This window comes from Palaemon carinicauda, chromosome 16, assembly GCF_036898095.1.
Source record: "Palaemon carinicauda isolate YSFRI2023 chromosome 16, ASM3689809v2, whole genome shotgun sequence".
Classification (NCBI taxonomy): domain Eukaryota; kingdom Metazoa; phylum Arthropoda; class Malacostraca; order Decapoda; family Palaemonidae; genus Palaemon; species Palaemon carinicauda.
In genome coordinates, this window is record NC_090740.1 from 126,030,363 (window position 1) to 126,049,637 (window position 19,275).

General features: G+C 33.8%; 1 protein-coding gene across 1 annotated transcript in view; it reads left to right on the forward strand.

Annotated features, from left to right (window-relative positions):
- Positions 1–497: 497 nt before the first annotated feature.
- Positions 498–19,275, forward strand: part of LOC137655561 (myosin heavy chain, clone 203-like) — a 31,431-nt gene continuing 12,653 nt past the window's right edge. Inside the window, exons 1-6 of the mRNA XM_068389459.1 lie at positions 498–539; positions 1,561–1,665; positions 5,267–5,371; positions 6,720–6,824; positions 10,757–10,861; positions 12,593–12,697. Coding sequence (XP_068245560.1) covers positions 498–539; positions 1,561–1,665; positions 5,267–5,371; positions 6,720–6,824; positions 10,757–10,861; positions 12,593–12,697 — 567 coding nt within the window. The remainder of the gene's footprint in view (positions 540–1,560; positions 1,666–5,266; positions 5,372–6,719; positions 6,825–10,756; positions 10,862–12,592; positions 12,698–19,275) is intronic.

Below are 19,275 nucleotides of genomic sequence, written 5' to 3' on the forward strand. Positions count from 1 at the left end.
AAAGCTGATGTTGCCAACCTGTGGTTTCTAATTTTTTTATGAGGAGATAGAACAAATATTTTTAGCAACTACTTCATAGGACAGCCGAGGTCATGCATGTAATTTTAACATCTTATCTAAGTACATCATTAGTTAATGCCTTAATTAGTTTATTAAGTATATTGATCTATCTTTTTCCGATCTATGAATATCGAATATATTTTTTTTTTTTCAGTTTTAAAGTATCATTGTCAATGTAGTGGTTAGTAGCATATACTATACCTAAAGTTACCTAGTAACCTTAATTATTCCACTACATAGAAAGTATACTACAAAGTTGATATAGTTTATAGATCCCTTTTCCAGAGGTCTTCCAGGAGTAGGCTGGACCCTCAAAAACCATAGTGTCCTTAATTTAGTTAAAATACATTTATTTCAGGATGTAATTGGCCTGTAACCTTCGGGGTTTCGTTGCTATCATTAATTCATTCGCTCCATCCATAAGATTTAATATAGAAATGGAAGGAAATAACAGTATTCCAGTTTTAGATGTTTTGATTGTTAGATAAGACGATTGATATAAATTTCCTATATTCAGAAAGCCAACTAATAATTTATATATTTACGACTATTCAGCCCATTCTAAAAATATGAAGTTTTCTGTTTATTTCCTCTATGTGCAGCTTTGGATACATAGATGAGTTTACCATAATTGGAGAAATTTTCACCAATATCTGCTTTCTAAAGTAGCCTTTTTTTATTTAAATTGTACGAATAAAATTAAGAAAGAAAGATATAGATGAAAGTGAAGGAATAAATGATAAACATTGTATACCATTTCATGAATATTTTTCAGATTTGATTCCCGTATTCCAAAAACTAGATATAAACATAGTGTTTAAATACATTTGTACATTGAAAATTTCTTTGATTACGAATAGCTCCGGAAATGACAATATTGTGATATGAAATGTTAATTGTTCATAATGTAATTATTCTATATTGGTCATTGGCTTAGCTTAGGTCATCAACACGGTTGTTTTGGGGCCAAGAAAGTAATTGACATTAAAGACTTCTAAGAAATAACGCCGAATCTTCATTTACTGTCTCCGGGTTCATAATTCAAATCAAAGCCATGATCTGTTTTCCAGTAATCCTGTCTTATCTTTTCTTAAATCAAACTCATCTCGAATCATAAAAAACTAACCGTTTATGGTCCCCTTCTGTATACATATGATATGCTTGTATATTTGCTTCCAGTGAGAGTTCGATAAGTGAGCAATGAGACGAAAGTACTAACTCCAATCAAGTTTTTTGCCATTTATCTGAAGTGGCTGTAATACATACACTCATATATGAATATATTTATATATATATATATATATATATATATATATATATATATATATATATATATGTATATATATGTGTATATATATATATGTGTGTGTGTGTATATATATATATATATATATATATATATATATATATATATATATAAACATATATGTATACATATAAATATAAGTATGTAAGTCATGGTAATTAACTAACTAACAGATATTTTATCTGCTGCTGTAGGAGAAACTAGAAACATCCCAAAGAAATTTAAAAGAAAAGAACGAACAACTACAAAAGGCTGAGAAGGATATTTTGGAGAAGATTGCTCAAAATACTAAATTTCAGGTAATGCATTACTTACGTTACCCGACTATTTCCACTGATATTTCAAGAAATTCTTTTGACTATCTCTCTTTTACTATCAGCTATAAAGTATTTATAATGTTCATTTGATTAATTGTTGATATATGTGAATCTACCTTATTTCCTATAGAAATTACCGTATTTCCCGTGTCATAAGACGCACCTTTTTTCCTGAAAAATTACTGCAAAAATCACCCTGCGTCTTAACACTAAGAAAAATTTGTTTAGGGAAGTTTGACAACCCTCAAACACCCAACTAATCACTTACAAATACTCACTCAACAGTCATAAAATATAAACCACTAATTATCATTCATATGTAATAAAAAAATATTTTCATATTATGCTTCGTTTATTATAGTGCAATAGCAAGTTATTTGTTTTGGTAATCAGCTGATGACTCGCTAACTTCCTTCTACAAGCAAACAACTGTGTAGTGGTCTCCTAGGAGACGACGCTATTACAGTTCATATTAGTTGTTTATGCAGTATATATTTATTTTCTCATATTTTTTTTTTTATATTTTGTAATAAAGCAATATTTTGATACTGAATTTGTTGCCTGAGTTCCGAAATAATACAAACAAACAGTTACTGAATACAACTTAAAAAAAAAAAACCTTTCACTGTTAGTTGAGTGCAGCGTTACCAAGTTAGCAGAAAACTAGAGCTAGAGTCACATACAGTAGCAAAAGTAGTCCACATAGAGGAATTTCTAGACTTTTTTTATCACTAATTAAGTTTGTGAGAAAATATGTAGGCTATATGATAAATTTGGAAAATGTTACTGGAATATTACTTCTTTACCAAAATTTTATTAACATTTATCAACACTGCTTTTATGTAAACAACACTTGGAACACTAAAAAAATAGTTGTTGTGTTTTCTTCTATTAATATGTAAATAAATTCAGATAACTGGTGTTCAACTAATTAATATTAACTTGAGCATTTGCCAATATACCTAAAATACGAAAATTTACTGTGCTAGACAAAATCTCACTAGAGTTTCGGACCAGGAATTGCTGCTAGGAATTGTAAAATCTCAAATTTTTTTTTTCCCAAAAATGCTTTGCTAATTAAAGGGTGCGTCTTACCACTTGTAGCGTCTTATCACACGGGAAATACGGTAAATCCTTTTCAAAATGGTTTACATCTTGCAGTAGATTAGCTTGATGTAAAGAATTGCTAAATTGTATCAGTCTCAAAACTGATCAATATTAAATTTTATTCCTTGTAAATTTTTAATACCATAGTAAATACCTTTTTTATCCTGGATCAGTCCAAGAATAATTTCCATTCAAGCACTTTATTATGCCCATCCATCAATATATATTTCCTACAGCTGAGAATGTGGAAATTCGCATAGATATGGTAAAATAAAGTGTCTTTTATATGACGTCCAAATATTCGTATAAGAGTATCTTAGTGGAAAAGTGCCAATGAAGGTCTCAAATTTACCGAAGAAAAAAGTTTAAAAAACTCAAACTGTTCAGTGGTAATTCATGTAAGAAAAATAGTCTGTGTAGACAAAGGTTCCTTTATGGTCACTAAAAATAGTGTTATGATTCACAAGAGCAAAATGCATGACCTTAAGAGTAGTTATGAAGATCACTCTGGTTGAACAAAGAATGAACTTCAAGGAAAGAAAACGATGATAATACTCCGTTGCTTACAACTTTTCCTAGCTAGAAGACTCAAGAAGAAAATTCTGAATAGTTTTATGAATCAGAAAGGAAAAATAATAAAGGCAGGAATGAAAACTTTCATCTTGCCAACTGTAATTTGCCAGAACATGAACGTAAGATATTTATTACGCCAAGCTAAGGTCAATCAACAATTAGACGCCTGTGTATGCTGTTTGAAAGAATACATGCATTACCTTATCAAACTCTGGAACTTTCTAGAATAATTATGAATGACAAGTTTTGAATCCTTTCTTGTGGTTAGTGATTGGTTTAGATATCCACATAAAGATATGCAATTTTAAAGGCTTCAAAGGTTTAATGGCCGCTCATGAATGGCAAAGGCTAGAGATAGTGACATTGCTCTATCAAGCACGACAATGCCCTAGAGACTGACCATATGTACATATGATCAACGCCAAAGACCCCTCTCCACCCAAGCTAGAATCCAGGAGAGCCAGACAGTGGGTGCCGATGACTCAGCAGATAGATCTATAGGCCCCCAAACCACCCACCATCCTTAGCTCACAAGGATTGTGAGGTTGCAGCGAAGAAAGAAACTAACGAGTTTGAGCGGGACTCTAAGCCCAGTCTAGCGTTCACCAATCAGAGACGTTACCACATCTGTTCATTCCCTGCATGATTGCAGAATACTATACCATATCTTATCTCAGCCAGACTTCAAAATCGAATGCTTCTTCAAGCGGCTGCATCACTTATATGTTGTAATATCTATTCAAGATCTCATTTGAAGTATACCATAGAAGAGGCTCATTACTTTGAAATATCTATTATTGAAATATTTGGAGATTCTTCGTGAACTTGTAACTTAATGATGAGGAATGTCCACGTTCTCCAAGGGAACTTGATACTACCCGACTATTGGAATTTGAAATCATCTTTCAGAGTCCTATTATTATTATCATTATTATTATTATTATTATTATTATTATTATTATTATTATTATTATTATTATTATTACTTGATGAGCTACAACCCTAGCTGGAAAAGCAGGATCCTATAAGCCCGAGGGTTCCAACAGGGACAAATAGCCCAGTGAGAAAAGAAAACAAGGAAATAAATAATCTATAAGAGAAGTAATGAACAATCAAAATAAGATCTTTTAAGAAATGTAACAACATTTAATTAGATATTTCAAATATAGATTACAAAACCTTAAGAAAATAAAAGAAGAGGAAGAGAAACAAGATGGAATAGTGTGCCCGAGTGTACCCTCAAGCAAGAGAACGCTAACCCAAGACAGTGGAAGACCATGGTACAGAGGCTATGGCACTACCCAAGAGAACAGTGGTTTGATTTTGGAGTGTCTTTCTCCTAGAAGATTTGCTTACCATAGTTAAAGAGTCTCTTCTACCCCTACCAAGAGGAAAGTGGCCATTGCACAATTACATTGCGGTAGTTAACCCCCTTGGACAAAGAAGATTTGTTTGGTAATCTTATTGTTGTCAGTTGTATGGGAACAGGAGAACGTGTAAAGAATATGCCAGACTATTCAATGTAATGTATGTGTAGGCAAAGGAAAAAGCAGCTGTAACCAGAGAGAGGGATACAATGTAGTACAGTATGGCCAGTTAAAGGATCCAATAACTCTCTAGCGGTAGTAGCTCAACGGGTGGCTGGTCCCCTGGCCAACCTACTACCTATTGTTATATAGAAATACTCGAATACGTGAGAAGGTACTTATTTTTTTTTCGCTTTTTATGCTGATTTTAAATGCCATTTCCTGTCTCACTTATTCATGGAAGGAAGAAATTATTATTCATCCAAATTTGCATATAGTATACGTTCAATGTCATATAGGTTATTAGAAGGAATAAATAAGTTAATGCTCTTCATGCTTGTGAAATTTGTTAACATAAGTTTGAACTACCACTGTAGGAGGAGCTAGAAGCAGCCAGGCATAAACTGGAAGACAAAAGCAAACAGCTCCAAAATGCTGAGAGGCAGATTCTGGACAAGAATGATTATAATAATAAAATTCAGGTAAATCATTATATTTTCACGTAGAGAAATTCACATCATCATACTCGGCACCTTTCTCTCTCTCTCTCTCTCTCTTTCTCTCTCTTTCTCTCTCTCTCTCTCTCTCTCTCTCTCTCTCTCTCTCTCTCTCTCTCTCTCTACATCTCTTATTTATATTGTATTTCTCTCCTGATTTTCTTCTCATTGGGATTTGTGATACATATTCATAGAATTATCTGCTAATCGAAGTTGAAGAAGTCCTTCGGCTAGTTGAAATTTATTACGAAAGTTAGCTATTAACAAACTAACGATCTTAATTTGTCAAAAGAAAGTCTGACGTCATTACGACAAAGAAAAATTTCCCGAATTGAAACAATATTATAGATGTATTGTCGACATCATTTCAGGATTTTTTATTCCTAACTTTTTACTATTTCTTTGTTCCGCTTTTTTCTTCTTTCTTGCTGTCCAACCTCTCGACTTTTGATTCATAGTTCAATTGCAATATTTCCCCCTAATTCTGGACCTCTTGAGTTACCTCCATTGAACACAAAGTCTTGTCCACGATATACAGCACGTGTAAAACTGTACAAGGATAAGTGACCAGAGATATTAAGATATTGTCATGGGCAAAACTTAACAACTCTGAGAACAATTCATCGAAAAAAATTTCAAAGTAATTATTTTTTTTTCTTTTTTTTTTTCTTTTTTTTGACGTACATTAATATCTCAACTGTAATTGTCATTGACGTTTTACCAACAGGGAATCGGTCGAAGAAAAGTTCCTTCATCATCTGAGACTTAGCTATGTAAAACATTCGATTTTTGTTTGGACAGTCCTCATCTCAGACTACCACGGCATTCATCACAACTAAATCCATGTTTAAAAATATATTTTTAGAGGAATAACATCCTTCAACTAATCCTAAATATTCATTCCCTACTTATCCTGCGATTGCATTAGATTACATTTGTTAATCTTTCAATTTTCATAATTCCTTTAGATATCAGTAAGGAGACACACCCCCTTTCAAATACTTCCCTCAATTAAAGAAAATCATATATATTTTGAGTGAAGTACCTATAGAACTCAAAGTCTAATATCATTTTGGCATAGCAGAATCTAAAATTAATTTTTAAAACTAAATCAAATCGTTCAGGTTGTTCTTCCCCTTTCTCTATCTGCCAGTTTTAGACGTAGATATTGTTCCATTTTATTTCAGCAATGTAGAAAGAATAATATTATAGTAATCTATGAACCCAACTAATTTTGACTTGTCATATATATTTTCCGTGAAATGAAAGAAAATCTATTCCTTGATTTCATGATGAAGATATTTATTAACTGAACTTTTATTCACTGCTGTAGGAGAGTCTAGAAGACACCAAGAAAAAATTAAAAGAAAAAACTGAAAGGCTTCAAAACGCTGAAAAGGAAATCCTGGACAAGAATGCTATTAACTCTAAATCTCAGGTAATCCATAATATCTGTAACTGCACGTTTTCCCAACCGGTAAATTCGGATAATTTTATTCCAATAGAAAAACTCGAAAAACGTTTTATTTACTTATTTCTCTCTGAAAATTTTTATTTTCACTCATGTAGCATATTTATTCTAATCCCCTTAGAGATTTCTTAGTTAGAATAAATCATTTATGGATTTAGCAAACTGAGTTCATCTCTTGTTATTTTTGTAAGAGCATCCATCAAATCTTACACTAATTTTTCGAAAAAGACACTTAGGGAAAACTAATATAAAATGAGGTATTGTTAGTTTAGTTTCGGATGAGGCTTGGCTATTTAATTCTTTCGCTAATATACAATGGCCTATCCATTTTAAACTAGAATTGTATGTTGGTATTTCAAGAAATTCGTTAGAATGGTTCACATGGCAGTCGCTAGGAGGAACTTTTGATGTTATTATGCATCTATTAACCAATTATTTGGGTTAATTTCTGATTAAACTTATGGTGAGAAATCTTTCCTTCATGCTTGTTTTATAAAAATGACATTTCACTGGAAAAGAATTCAGTAAAATTATATTTTCTTATTAAGAAACTGATGATTTTGACCAAACATATTGATATATACATAAAAAAACTCACTCAATTCATCAAAGAATGTAATCAATCATTTCATACCTATGAATTTCTTAATTATCCAGAAATGACAGATATTTTATTGAAATAAAGAACAAGGGACTATGTCCATGAGAAATTTCTACATTAACTTATACAGCCTCTGTATAAGAATTTTCACTGACATTCAGAAAATCATTTTAAATCTGTCTTCAACCAACATGAAGTTTGTAACTGAGGACAGAACTTACGCCCAAAGTAAACTTGATATTGCAAAGAAGAGTAAATATAATAGGAAACTCAACCACATAAACATTTTTACAACTACACACAACCAGACAATTACATTTAAACATTATTACTTGATTTGGAGAATATTTCAACTCGATAACCTAATAAACCTAACTTAATTGTATCATTACAGTGAGAAACCTTTTAATAGGAATACTTGCTTTTGTCCCTAAGGAAATTATGTTCAGATTAAATATTTTCCCTTGTGCAAAATTCAGTAAATGTTATTGCTAAATTTAAAAAAAAAAAAACAGTTAAAAAAAATAATGCTGGAATGTCTACTGTATCCCAAAGCCTCTTCCTAATCTATACCATTTTTTATGATACGACTGAAAAAAAATATTTACTTTCGCCATAAAATTCTGCCAAGTGTTAATAACCATGGAGTCCAATTCTACCAGAGTTGCAGCTCTAAATAAAACTTAATTTGCCCTTCCAGCCTATCATGAAATTCATTATGGATACAGAATAATTCTCCCTTCCAGCCTATCATGAAATTCATTATGGATACAGAATAATTCTCCCTTCCAGCCTATCATGAAATTCATTATGGATACAGAATAATTCTCCCTTCCAGCCTATCATGAAATTCATTATGGATACAGAATAATTCTCCCTTCCAGCCTATCATGAAATTCATTATGGATACAGAATAATTCTCCCTTCCAGCCTATCTTGAAATTTATTACGGGTACAGAACCTTAATTACTAGAATACATACAATAGTAAGTCACTATGCTGTATGAAATATCTTAACATTCTTTATTTTATAGAGTAAAAATATTCTTTGCTCCCTTGTCAACTACCAAACTTTTAATTTTCATTATTTGAAGTTAAGTGATTCAAAGATACCAATTTGATCCCTTAGTGGTTGACAAGAATATTGATTACATATCGATTTTGATTCATTCAACATCACAATCATTGATGGCCAGTAATTCTCGTCTACACTCTTTCGAGCCATAATAATAAAAACCAGCAGACTTATTATAACTTAAAGGGATTAACCGGTGATGAGGTGTGGGACAGAGGTAGATGGAGAAAGCTGACCAGAAACATCGACCCCACATAGAAGTGGGAAAAGATGTAGACAAAGAAGAAGAAGTAGACTTATTATAACTTGGATACAAAGATTCTTTTCAAACAACAAATAAACAAACTCCCTGATCAAAAAGTAACGTATGTTGACTTTAAAATTCAAAATATATTTTATCATTGCTGTATTTGATATACGCCACCAGTACCTTAGGGCTCTAGCCCTACATCTGACAATCATTAAATTCTAAATTCAAATCAACCAATCACCAAAGTGTTAACTTTACATAAACAGTCATTACATCAGCCAATCACTGGTGTCCTAGCTTTACATCAGACAATCATTGAAGTCATAGCTTTGTGTTAGCCAGTCATTGAACTCATAGCTTTATGTTAGCCAATCATTGAACTCATAGCTTTATGTTAGCCAATCATTGACGTCATAGCTTTACGTTAGCCAACCATTGAACTCATAGCCTCATGTTAGCCAATCATTGAAGTCATACCTTTATGTTAGCCAGTCATTGAACTCATAGCTTTCTGTTAGCCAATCATTGAAGTCGTAGCTTTATGTTAGCCAATCATTGAAGTCGAAGCTTTATGTTAGCCAATCATTGAAGTCGTAGCTTTATGTTAGCCAATCATTGACGTCATAGCTTTATGTTAGCCAATCATTGAAGTCATAGCTTTATGTTAGCCAATCGTTGACGTCATAGCTTTATGCTAGCCAGTCATTGAACTCATAGCTTTATGTTAGCCAATCATTGAAGTCATAGCTTTATGTTAGCCAATCATTGAAGTCATACCTTTATGTTAGCCTGTCATTGAACTCATAGCTTTCTGTTAGCCAATCATTGAAGTCGTAGCTTTATGTTAGCCAATCATTGAAGTCGAAGCTTTATGTTAGCCAATCATTGAAGTCGTAGCTTTATGTTAGCCAATCATTGACGTCATAGCTTTATGTTAGCCAATCATTGAAGTCATAGCTTTATGTTAGCCAATCGTTGATGTCATAGCTTTATGCTAGCCAGTCATTGAACTCATAGCTTTATGTTAGCCAATCATTGAAGTCATGGCTTCATGTTAGCCAATTATTTAAGTTTTAGCTTTACCTCAACCAAATATTTAACCCTTTGAGCCCCAACTTCTCACCAAATGATTTGGCATTCAAGCCCCAGGCCCCTTTTTTGGGACATTTTAATCAAGTCATCTGGGCACAAAAAACCATACAAGATAGGACTTTGCAAACATTTTCATCGTATGGTGGACTACATTTCTTTTCTGTGCATATATAATATTACGTTTTTTTTTCTTTTTATAATATTTTCATGTGTTTAAATAATGAAGGAAAGATGAGAAATTGTTATTACTCGGTGTATATTACATCATATGGTGTTTAAAGGAGATAAAATAATGGACGTAAATCCAATGGCGCTCAAAGGGTTAAGTTTGAATCAGCAAATTAATAAATCTTTAATTAAAAATCTGCCAAACTCCTTTAAGTTATAGATTTAAATCAATGACTCCTTTAAGTTCCTGCTTCAAACTAGTTAAACATTATTATATAGCTTTGCGTAACTTTAAGTTTTAAGTCATCAAAACGTTCAGGTTGTAGCCCTGAATTAGTTAAATTTTAAAGCCCTTAATTATTTAAGTTTTAGCTTTACATCGGCCAGGCCCTCAATTTATAGTTTAAATTGGCGAGTCATTTGATATTTAGCTTTGCATGAATTAATTATTCAAGCCTTACTTCAGTCTATCATTTATGTTTTAACTTCACATCAGCCTCTCAGTTAATTTATAGCTTTGTCAGTTAATCATTCAAACAGTAGCTTTAGGTCATCCAATTAATAACATTCTAGCTTTACATCAGCTAATCATTAAACTCTATTCTCCAATCAACTAATCATTAATATTCTAGCTTCAAATCGACTTTCAGTAAATCAATGAAGAATGTTGTCATTAAAGATATGCTTTACGCAATGCTTTTCCGCTTCTCCAGGGAAGTCTAGAGGAAGCCAAGCAAAAGCTAAAAGAAAAGTCCGAACAGCTGGAAAAAGCTGAAAAGGAAATTCTGGACAAGGATACCTTAAACAGTCAATTCCAGGTAATCCAGGAAATCTTTTGCACGAGTTACTCTTCGGTTTTTGTTTTGTCGCTGCTGAAGAGAATCAGATGATTACGTAGTCGGCCTTTTTATGTTAGTTTCCCTTCATTATTTTCAAATACGCTGCATGCACTTATTCCTTATCATCTTAATTTAATCCTTAGAACACATTCTTTTTTCATTAGAATATTTTAGAAACTAGACCTTTGGTTATAAAGATTATAGGTTTTAGTAATGCTGTCTGACATCTTTAGAAATTAGATTGATTATAATTTCATTGTTCATTCTTTTCGATTTATTTTTATACCATCTGAAGAATCAATTACATTTGACCATTTTTGAAATCTATAATTCCAATTATAACTCAATATTTAAAGCTTCAATCTTTCACAGTACCTTAAATCAGGCTAGATCTATCATATATGAAGGTTTTTGTGTTCGTTTTAAAGAATTTGATTGCAACATTGTTGCTTACCAAATACTAGAAAATCAAATACCGGTATCTGTGTTTAATCAAAATCAATTTGAGAAAAACTCCCCACTGGATTTTATTACAACAGGCTAAAGATCTATTATGAATCTATGAGAGAAAAAAATTCTTAAAGATAAAGAAACAAAAGCTGGAATGGATATCACAGAGAAGGTCAACCTCAGCCTAAGAAATGTGGAGGAAATCGGTATAGTAGACGTGGATTACGTCCAATGACGCTCAAAGGGTTAATTAAGTTCTAGTTTTCAATCAGCCCATCTATAAATGTTAATTTGAATCAGCCAGTTTCCTTCAAGCTAAAAATTTACATCCCTCAAAGTTTTAAAATCTAGTTTCAAACTAGTTGATAATTAAGCTAAAGTTATTGATCTTAGATCATCAAATTGTTCTAGCTCTAGCTTTACTCCAGTTAGATATTAAATCATCTATAGTCAATTCTTTTTAGCGAGGCAGATTTGCACCGGCTCGCAGGGGTGCCCTTTTATCTCGGAAACGTTTTCTGCTCGCTGATTGGTTGGACAAGATAATTCTAACCAATCAGGTAGCAGGAAACTTTTTCCGAGCTAAAAGGGCACCGCTGCGAGTCGGTGCAAATGCGCCTCATTAAAAAAAATTGAGTATAGTCACTCAAGTTATAGATTTGCATGAATTAACCATTCAAGCTCAAACTGTACTTTAGTCAGTCATTTAGGATCTAGCTTCACTTCAGCTTGTCAATTAATTTCTAGTTTTGTCAGTTATTAATTTAACCAGAACATTTACCTCTGTTAATTATTAGTTTTCTCGCTTTATATCAGCCATTCATTAAACTCTATTGTCGTTAATATTCTAGCTTTAATTGAGCCAATTATTAATGCTAAAGCTCTATATCAGCCAACCACTCAAGTTCAATGTTGATAAAATTACTTTTTAAAGATTTAGCTTTTCATTATCCAATCCTACAGAGTTCAAGCTTGATATCGGCCAATCACGAATTTTAGTTTTACACCAGAAAGATATCTAAGGCCCAGCTTTGTCCCAGACAATCAATAAAGATTCATAAAAGTTTCATTTTCAAACTAGATAAACCTAAATGCTAGCTTTATATAGTCCAATCAATAATGTTCTACCTATACATCAGTACATTAATAAAGTTCTAGTTTTAAATCGGCCAAGAATGAACGTTCCAGATTTAAATCACCAAATCGTTGAAGAATGATAATTAATGATATTCCATACGCAATGCTTTTCCGCTTCTCCAGGAGAGTCTAGAGGAAGCTAAGCAAAAGCTAAAAGAAAAGTCCGAACAGCTGGAAAAAGCTGAACAGGAAATTCTGGACAAGAATGCATTAAACGGTCAATTCCAGGTAATCCAGAAAATCATTTGCATGAAGTTACTTTTCGGTTTCTGTTCCGTCGCTATTAAAAATATATAACCAGTTTTTCTACACTATTTTCAAATACGCCGCATGCACTTACTCCCTATTATGTCTCCTTACTGCTTAGAACAAATTCTTTCTTCAGTAGGATATGTGAGAAAGTGAACCTTTGAATATAAGGATTATAGTTTTTATTACTATGACATCCTTAGGAATTAGAATAATCGTAATTTCATTATTCATTCTTTGGTTTTTTTTATTCCATTTGAAGAACCATTTATATTTTGCCGGTTTTATCAGAGATATAATTCCAAGTATAACCCCATATTTAAACTATTCTTTTCACAGTAGTTTAAATAGTTAATTCCAGGTAATCCAGAAAATCTGTTGCATGAGTTAATTTTCGGTTTCTGTTCTGTCGCTATGAGAAATAACCAGATGATTGTGTCTGCATCTTACCTGTGTTAGTTTTTCTTCAGTATTTTAAAATACACTGCATGCACTTATTCCTTATTATGATTAATTACTAAGCAGAACATATTTATGGAATTTAACGTTTGAATATAAGAAATAATAGTTTCTAGTACTATAACATCTTTAGGAATTTGGATGATTATAATTTCATTAATCATTCTTTCGAGGTTTTATTTCGTATGTGGAACCAATTAAATCTCAAAATTATAATTCCAAGTATAACCCAATATTTAAACCTTTATTTTTTTTTTCAATAATGGTTTAAATCTGGATAAATAAACCATATAAGTACGTACTTGTCCTAGTTTAGAAAAAAAAATCTGCATAACATGGTTACTTATTAAATACTTAAATATCAAATATCCATTTAAACAATATCACATCATAAGTATTTGATTATCAAATATCTCTGATTAAACAGAATCAATTTGATGAAAACTTTCACCAGAATTTATTATAACTGACTAAAAACCTTTTATGAATTTAGGAAAACAATTTCCTAAAATATAAAGATAGGAAATCTGGCATAGATATCTCATAGAAGGTCAGCATCAGCATGAGAAATATGAAAGGATCCTATATTATGAACAAAGGCTGGTTAAATTAATATATATAACTAATATATACAAATCTAGATTTGAGAATAAAGCCCTCAGAAGAATATTGTGAGTTGAATGGCAGGTCAGGATTAGAAATGAAACTATAAGAGAGATTGCTCGAGTGCCATATGTGGATGAGATCATGATGAGGGGCAGATAAAGATGGTTTGGGCATGCTCTTCGCACTCCCCAAGAGAAATTAGTTCACCAAACTCTCAACTGGGAACCACAATTATTATTATTATTATTATTACTATCCAAGCTACAACCCTAGTTGGAAAAGCAAGATGCTATAAGCCCAGGGGCTCCAACAGGGAAAAATAGCTCAGTGAGGAAAGGAAATAAGGAAATAAATAAATGAAGAGAACAAATTAACAATAAATCATTCTAAAATAAGAAACAACGTCAAAACAGACATGTCATATAATAAACTATCAACAACATCAAAAACAAATATGTCATAAATAAACTATAAAAAGACTATGTCTGCCTGGTCAACAAAAAAGCATTTGCTCCAACTTTGAACTTTTGAAGTTCTACTGATTCAACCACCCGATTAGGAAGATCATTCCACAACTTGGTCACAGCTGGAATAAAACTTCTAGAGTACTGCGTAGTATTAAGCCTCGTGATTGAGAAGGCCTGGCTATTAGAATTAACTGCCTGCCTAGTATTACGAACAGGATAGAATTGTCCAGGGAGATCTGAATGTAAAGGATGGTCAGAGTTGTGAAAAATCTTATGCAACATACATAATGAACTAATTGAACGACGGTGCCAGAGATTAATATCTAGATCAGGAATAAGAAATTTAATAGACCGTAAGTTTCTGTCCAACAAATTAAGATGAGAATCAGCAGCTGAAGACCAGACAGGAGAACAATACTCAAAACAAGGTAGAATGAAAGAATTAAAACACTTCTTCAGAATAGATTGATCACCGAAAATCTTGAAAGACTTTCTCAATAAGCCTATTTTTTGTGAAATTGAAGAAGACACAGACCTTATATGTTTCTCAAAAGTAAATTTACTGTCGAGAATCACACCTAAAATTTTGAAAGAGTCATACATATTTAAAGAAACATTATCAATACTGAGATCCGGATGTTGAGGAACCACCGTCCTTGACCTACTTACAATCATACTTTGAGTTTTGTTAGGATTCAACTTCATACCCCATAATTTGCACCATGCACTAATTCTAGCTAAATCTCTATTAAGGGATTCACCAACCCTAGATCTACATTCAGGGGATGGAATTGATGCAAAGAGAGTAGCATCATCTGCATATGCAACAAGCTTGTTTTCTAGGCCAAACCACATGTCATGTGTATATAGTATGAAAAGTAATGGGCCAAGAACACTACCCTGTGGAACACCAGATATCACATTCCTATAATCACTATGGTGCCCATCAACAACAACTCTTTGAGATCTATTACTTAAAAAATCAATAATAATGCTAAGAAACGACCCACCCACTCCCAACTGTTTCAGTTTGAAAACAAGGGCCTCATGATTAACACGGTCAAAGGCAGCACTAAAATCAAGGCCAATCATACGAACTTCCCGACCACAATCAAGGGATTTCTGTACAGCATTGGAGATTGTAAGCAGGGCATCACATGCTCCAAGGCCTTTACGAAAACCAAATTGCAAACTAGGGAGTAGATGATTACCTTCAGCAAACCTATTAAGACGTTTTGCCAGAAGACGTTCAAAAACTTTAGATAATATGGGAGTTATGGAAATTGGGCGGTAATCAGTGGGACTTGAGCTACCACAAACACATTTACATAGAGGAGTAACATTACCAATCCTCCAACTAGTGCTAAAAGCTCCTCTTCTTGCTAACTTGCGCAAAATAACAGATAACTTTGGAGCTAAGAAATCTGCTGTCTTTATAAAAAACAAAGGAAAAATACCATTTGGGTCTACACCTCCATAAGCATCAAGGTCCATCAACAGAGCTTTAATCTCACGAGATCGAAAAGCTAAACTAGTTAGTTTAGCCTCAGGAAAACAGGAATGAGGAAGTTCAAGTTTTTCATTACTCTGTTTACTGTCAAAAACATCAGCCAAAAGGGTTGCCTTTTCCTTTGGACAGTGAGTGACTGAGCCATCTGGTTTAAGTAAAGGAGGAACTGTTGCATCTACACCAAAGAGTGCAGATTTAAGGGTAGACCACCATTTATGTTCCTGAGTTGTACCAGAAAGTGTTTCTTTTATGGTTAAATTGTACTCCTTTTCAGTTGAGGCATAAACTCTCTGAGCAAAAGCTCGAAGCTGAGTATAGTTGTTCCAGGTCAAATCTGATCTGTTACCCTTCCAAAGTTGATAGGCCTCCTGCTTCTCCAAAAAAGCACGTCTACAATCATTATTGAACCACGGTTTGTCCTTCACTCGGTACCTTAGCACACGAGAAGGGATACGCCTATCAATTATGTTGACTAGATTCTCATTCAAAGGGACAACCGGATCTACACTATTATATAATTGTGACCAATTCAAGCACAAAAGATCATGTAAAATCCCATTCCAGTCTGCTTGGGATTTCATATAAATTTTACAAGAATATGATATATCAGGGACAGGCTGCTCAGTCTTCACTAATAATGAAATCAAGGCATGATCAGATGTCCCGACTGGAGAACCAACCTTACCAGTTATAACGCCAGGGGAGTCAGTGTATACAAGGTCCAAGCAATTACCAGACCTGTGAGTAGCTTCATTTATGATTTGCTCACAGCCTGATTCAGAGGCAAAGTCTAAAGCTCTTAAGCCATGGCGATCGGTAGGAGAGATAGAACTTAACCACTCCCTATGGTGAGCATTAAAATCACCAACAAAGACAAAGGAAGCCTTTCTATCATCTTCTTGTATCTTAGCCATAATGGTAAGAAGACAATCGAAGATAGAATCATCCATGTCTGGATTCCGGTAGATCGAACATAAATAAAAGTTGTTATGCCTGCCACAAACTTTTATTACCTGAATCTCATGACATCCACATTGATAGCAGGACTTATGAGAAGCAGGGTACTCGGTCCTAATATACACCGCCATTCCCCTGGCCCTAGGGATGGCATCACGTTTCAACATTATTGGCTTCTTGAAACCAGTTATAAGGAGCTCAGATGAGTGCCTCATATTAGAAACCAAAGTTTCTGAGCACAAAAGAATATCATACTGTCTGGACGCAACTGTAAGGTCTTGGATATTTGCATGAAGACCACGAATATTGCAATACAGAAGACGACATTGACGAAATCTAGGACGTACTGGTCCAGGATTTCGCTCAATGTCTCCAGACAGCATAAGAATTAATAGAAATAAAAAAGAGACATCATACTTAAAAACTAGATTAACAAGAATTATAACAAAAACAATACGTACAGAATTATAAACAAAGTGATTGATGATACCCATAGACTATAGTAAAAAGTCGGAAAAACTGGTCAACATGGAGGAGCCGATACACCATGCAAGGCTAAATACCCTCCAGGATAGCCACTTCAACTGAAGGGAGGACAGTAAGGATGGTTTTGAGAAGAAAAAGAATCAGAAAAAGGAAAAGACAACCTCTTGATAAACCACCAGGCATCCAAGGCCCTTCTATTAAGCCTGCCCAACACACCATTTCAAAAAAACAAGAGGAAGAAAAAAAAAATAAGATAGAATAGTGTGCCTGAGTGTACCCTCAAGCAAGAGAACTCCAACCCAAGACAGTGGAAGACCATGGTACAGAGGCTATGGCACTACCCAAGACTAGAGAACAGTGGTTTAATATTCACTAGAAGAGTTGGAAGACTCAGGCCTACATGGCTGAGGACTATGAATCGTGAAGTAAATGATGAATGGAGAAGTATTGATTTAAAAGCTCCAGATAGAGACAACTAGCAGAATCTAACCAAGGCCCTTTGCATCAGTAGGCGTAGGAGGAGATGATGATGATGATGGATGATGGTGATAAATATATGCAACTGTTTGACCCGGAATCCCAGTTCAATTTATAATGACCAATGTCTATCAATATTACCTAAGGTATATATTAGTTTTTAACCTTACTGTTTACATTCCAATTCACCTTTGATTGAATTTCATTCTTGACAATAATCATTTAGTTTTAGCTAAGTTCCAAATAAAACTGCTTTGCCCCTTCCAAATCTTATCCATCAATGATGTCTTCACCACTATTTGTGGTGATCCCTGTTGCCTCATTAAGTTGCTGTACACTTGGTTTGAACCATATACCCAACGTTCTTAAACCTTGGTCTCTGCCAGGTCCCTTACACCGTATCCTTCAATTATCTGGTGTTTACTTTCTGTTTTTCTAACGTGCCAACAAGCGCGATTTCTTTTATCTATTTATGTATTCATTTGTTTAATCTTTGATATTCGTTATCAATAAAACTATATATCCTCCGTTTTCTTAATACATATTATTATTACTAGCTAAGCTACAACCTTAGTTGGAAAACCAGGATGCTTAAAGCCCAAGGGATCCAACACTGAAAGTAGCCCATTGAGGGAAGGCAATGAGGAGACATAGAATAGTGTGCCTGGGTGTACCCCCAAACAAGAGAACTCTAACCCAAATCAGTGGAAGACCATGGTACAGAGGCTATGGCACTAACCAAGACTAGAGAACAATAGTTTGATTTTGGTGTGTCCTCATAGACGAACTGCTTACCATAGCCAAAGAGCCTCTTCTACTCTTAACAAATGTAGGTAGTAGGTTGGCCAGGGCACAAGCCGCCCGTTGAGATACTACCATTAGAGTTATGGGATCCTTTGACTGGCCAGACAGTACTACATTGGATCCTTCTTTCTGGTTACGGTTCGCTTTCACTTTGCCTACACATACACCGAATAGTCTGGCCTATTCTTTACAGATTCTCCTCTGTCCTTATACACCTGACAACACTGGGATTATCAAACAATTCTTCTTCGCCGAAGGGGTTAACTACTGCACTGTAATTGTTCAGTGGCTACTTTCTCCTGGTAAAGATAGAAGAGACTCTTTACCTATAGTCAGCAGCTCTTGTGGGAGAATTACACTCCAAAATCAAACCATTGTTCTCTTGGGTAGTGCCATAACCTCTGTACCATGGTCTTCCACTATCTTGGGTTAGAGATCTCTTGCTTGAGGGTACACTCGGGCGCACTATTCTATCTTATTTCTCTTCCTCTGGTTTTGCTAAAGTTTTTATAGGTTATTTAAGAAATATTTATTTCAATGTTGATACTGTTCGTAAGAGATTTTAGTTTTCCTTGTTTCCTTTCCTCGCTGGGCTATTTTCCCTGTTGGAGCCCTTGGGCTTATAGTATTCTGCTTTTCCAGCTAGGATTGTAGCCTAGCAGGTAATAATAATAATAATAAGAATAATAATAATAATAATAATAATAATAATAATGGAAAGTAGCCACGGAATAATTATAGTGCAGTAGTTAACCCACTGAGTGAAGAGGAATTTTTCGGTTACCTTAGTT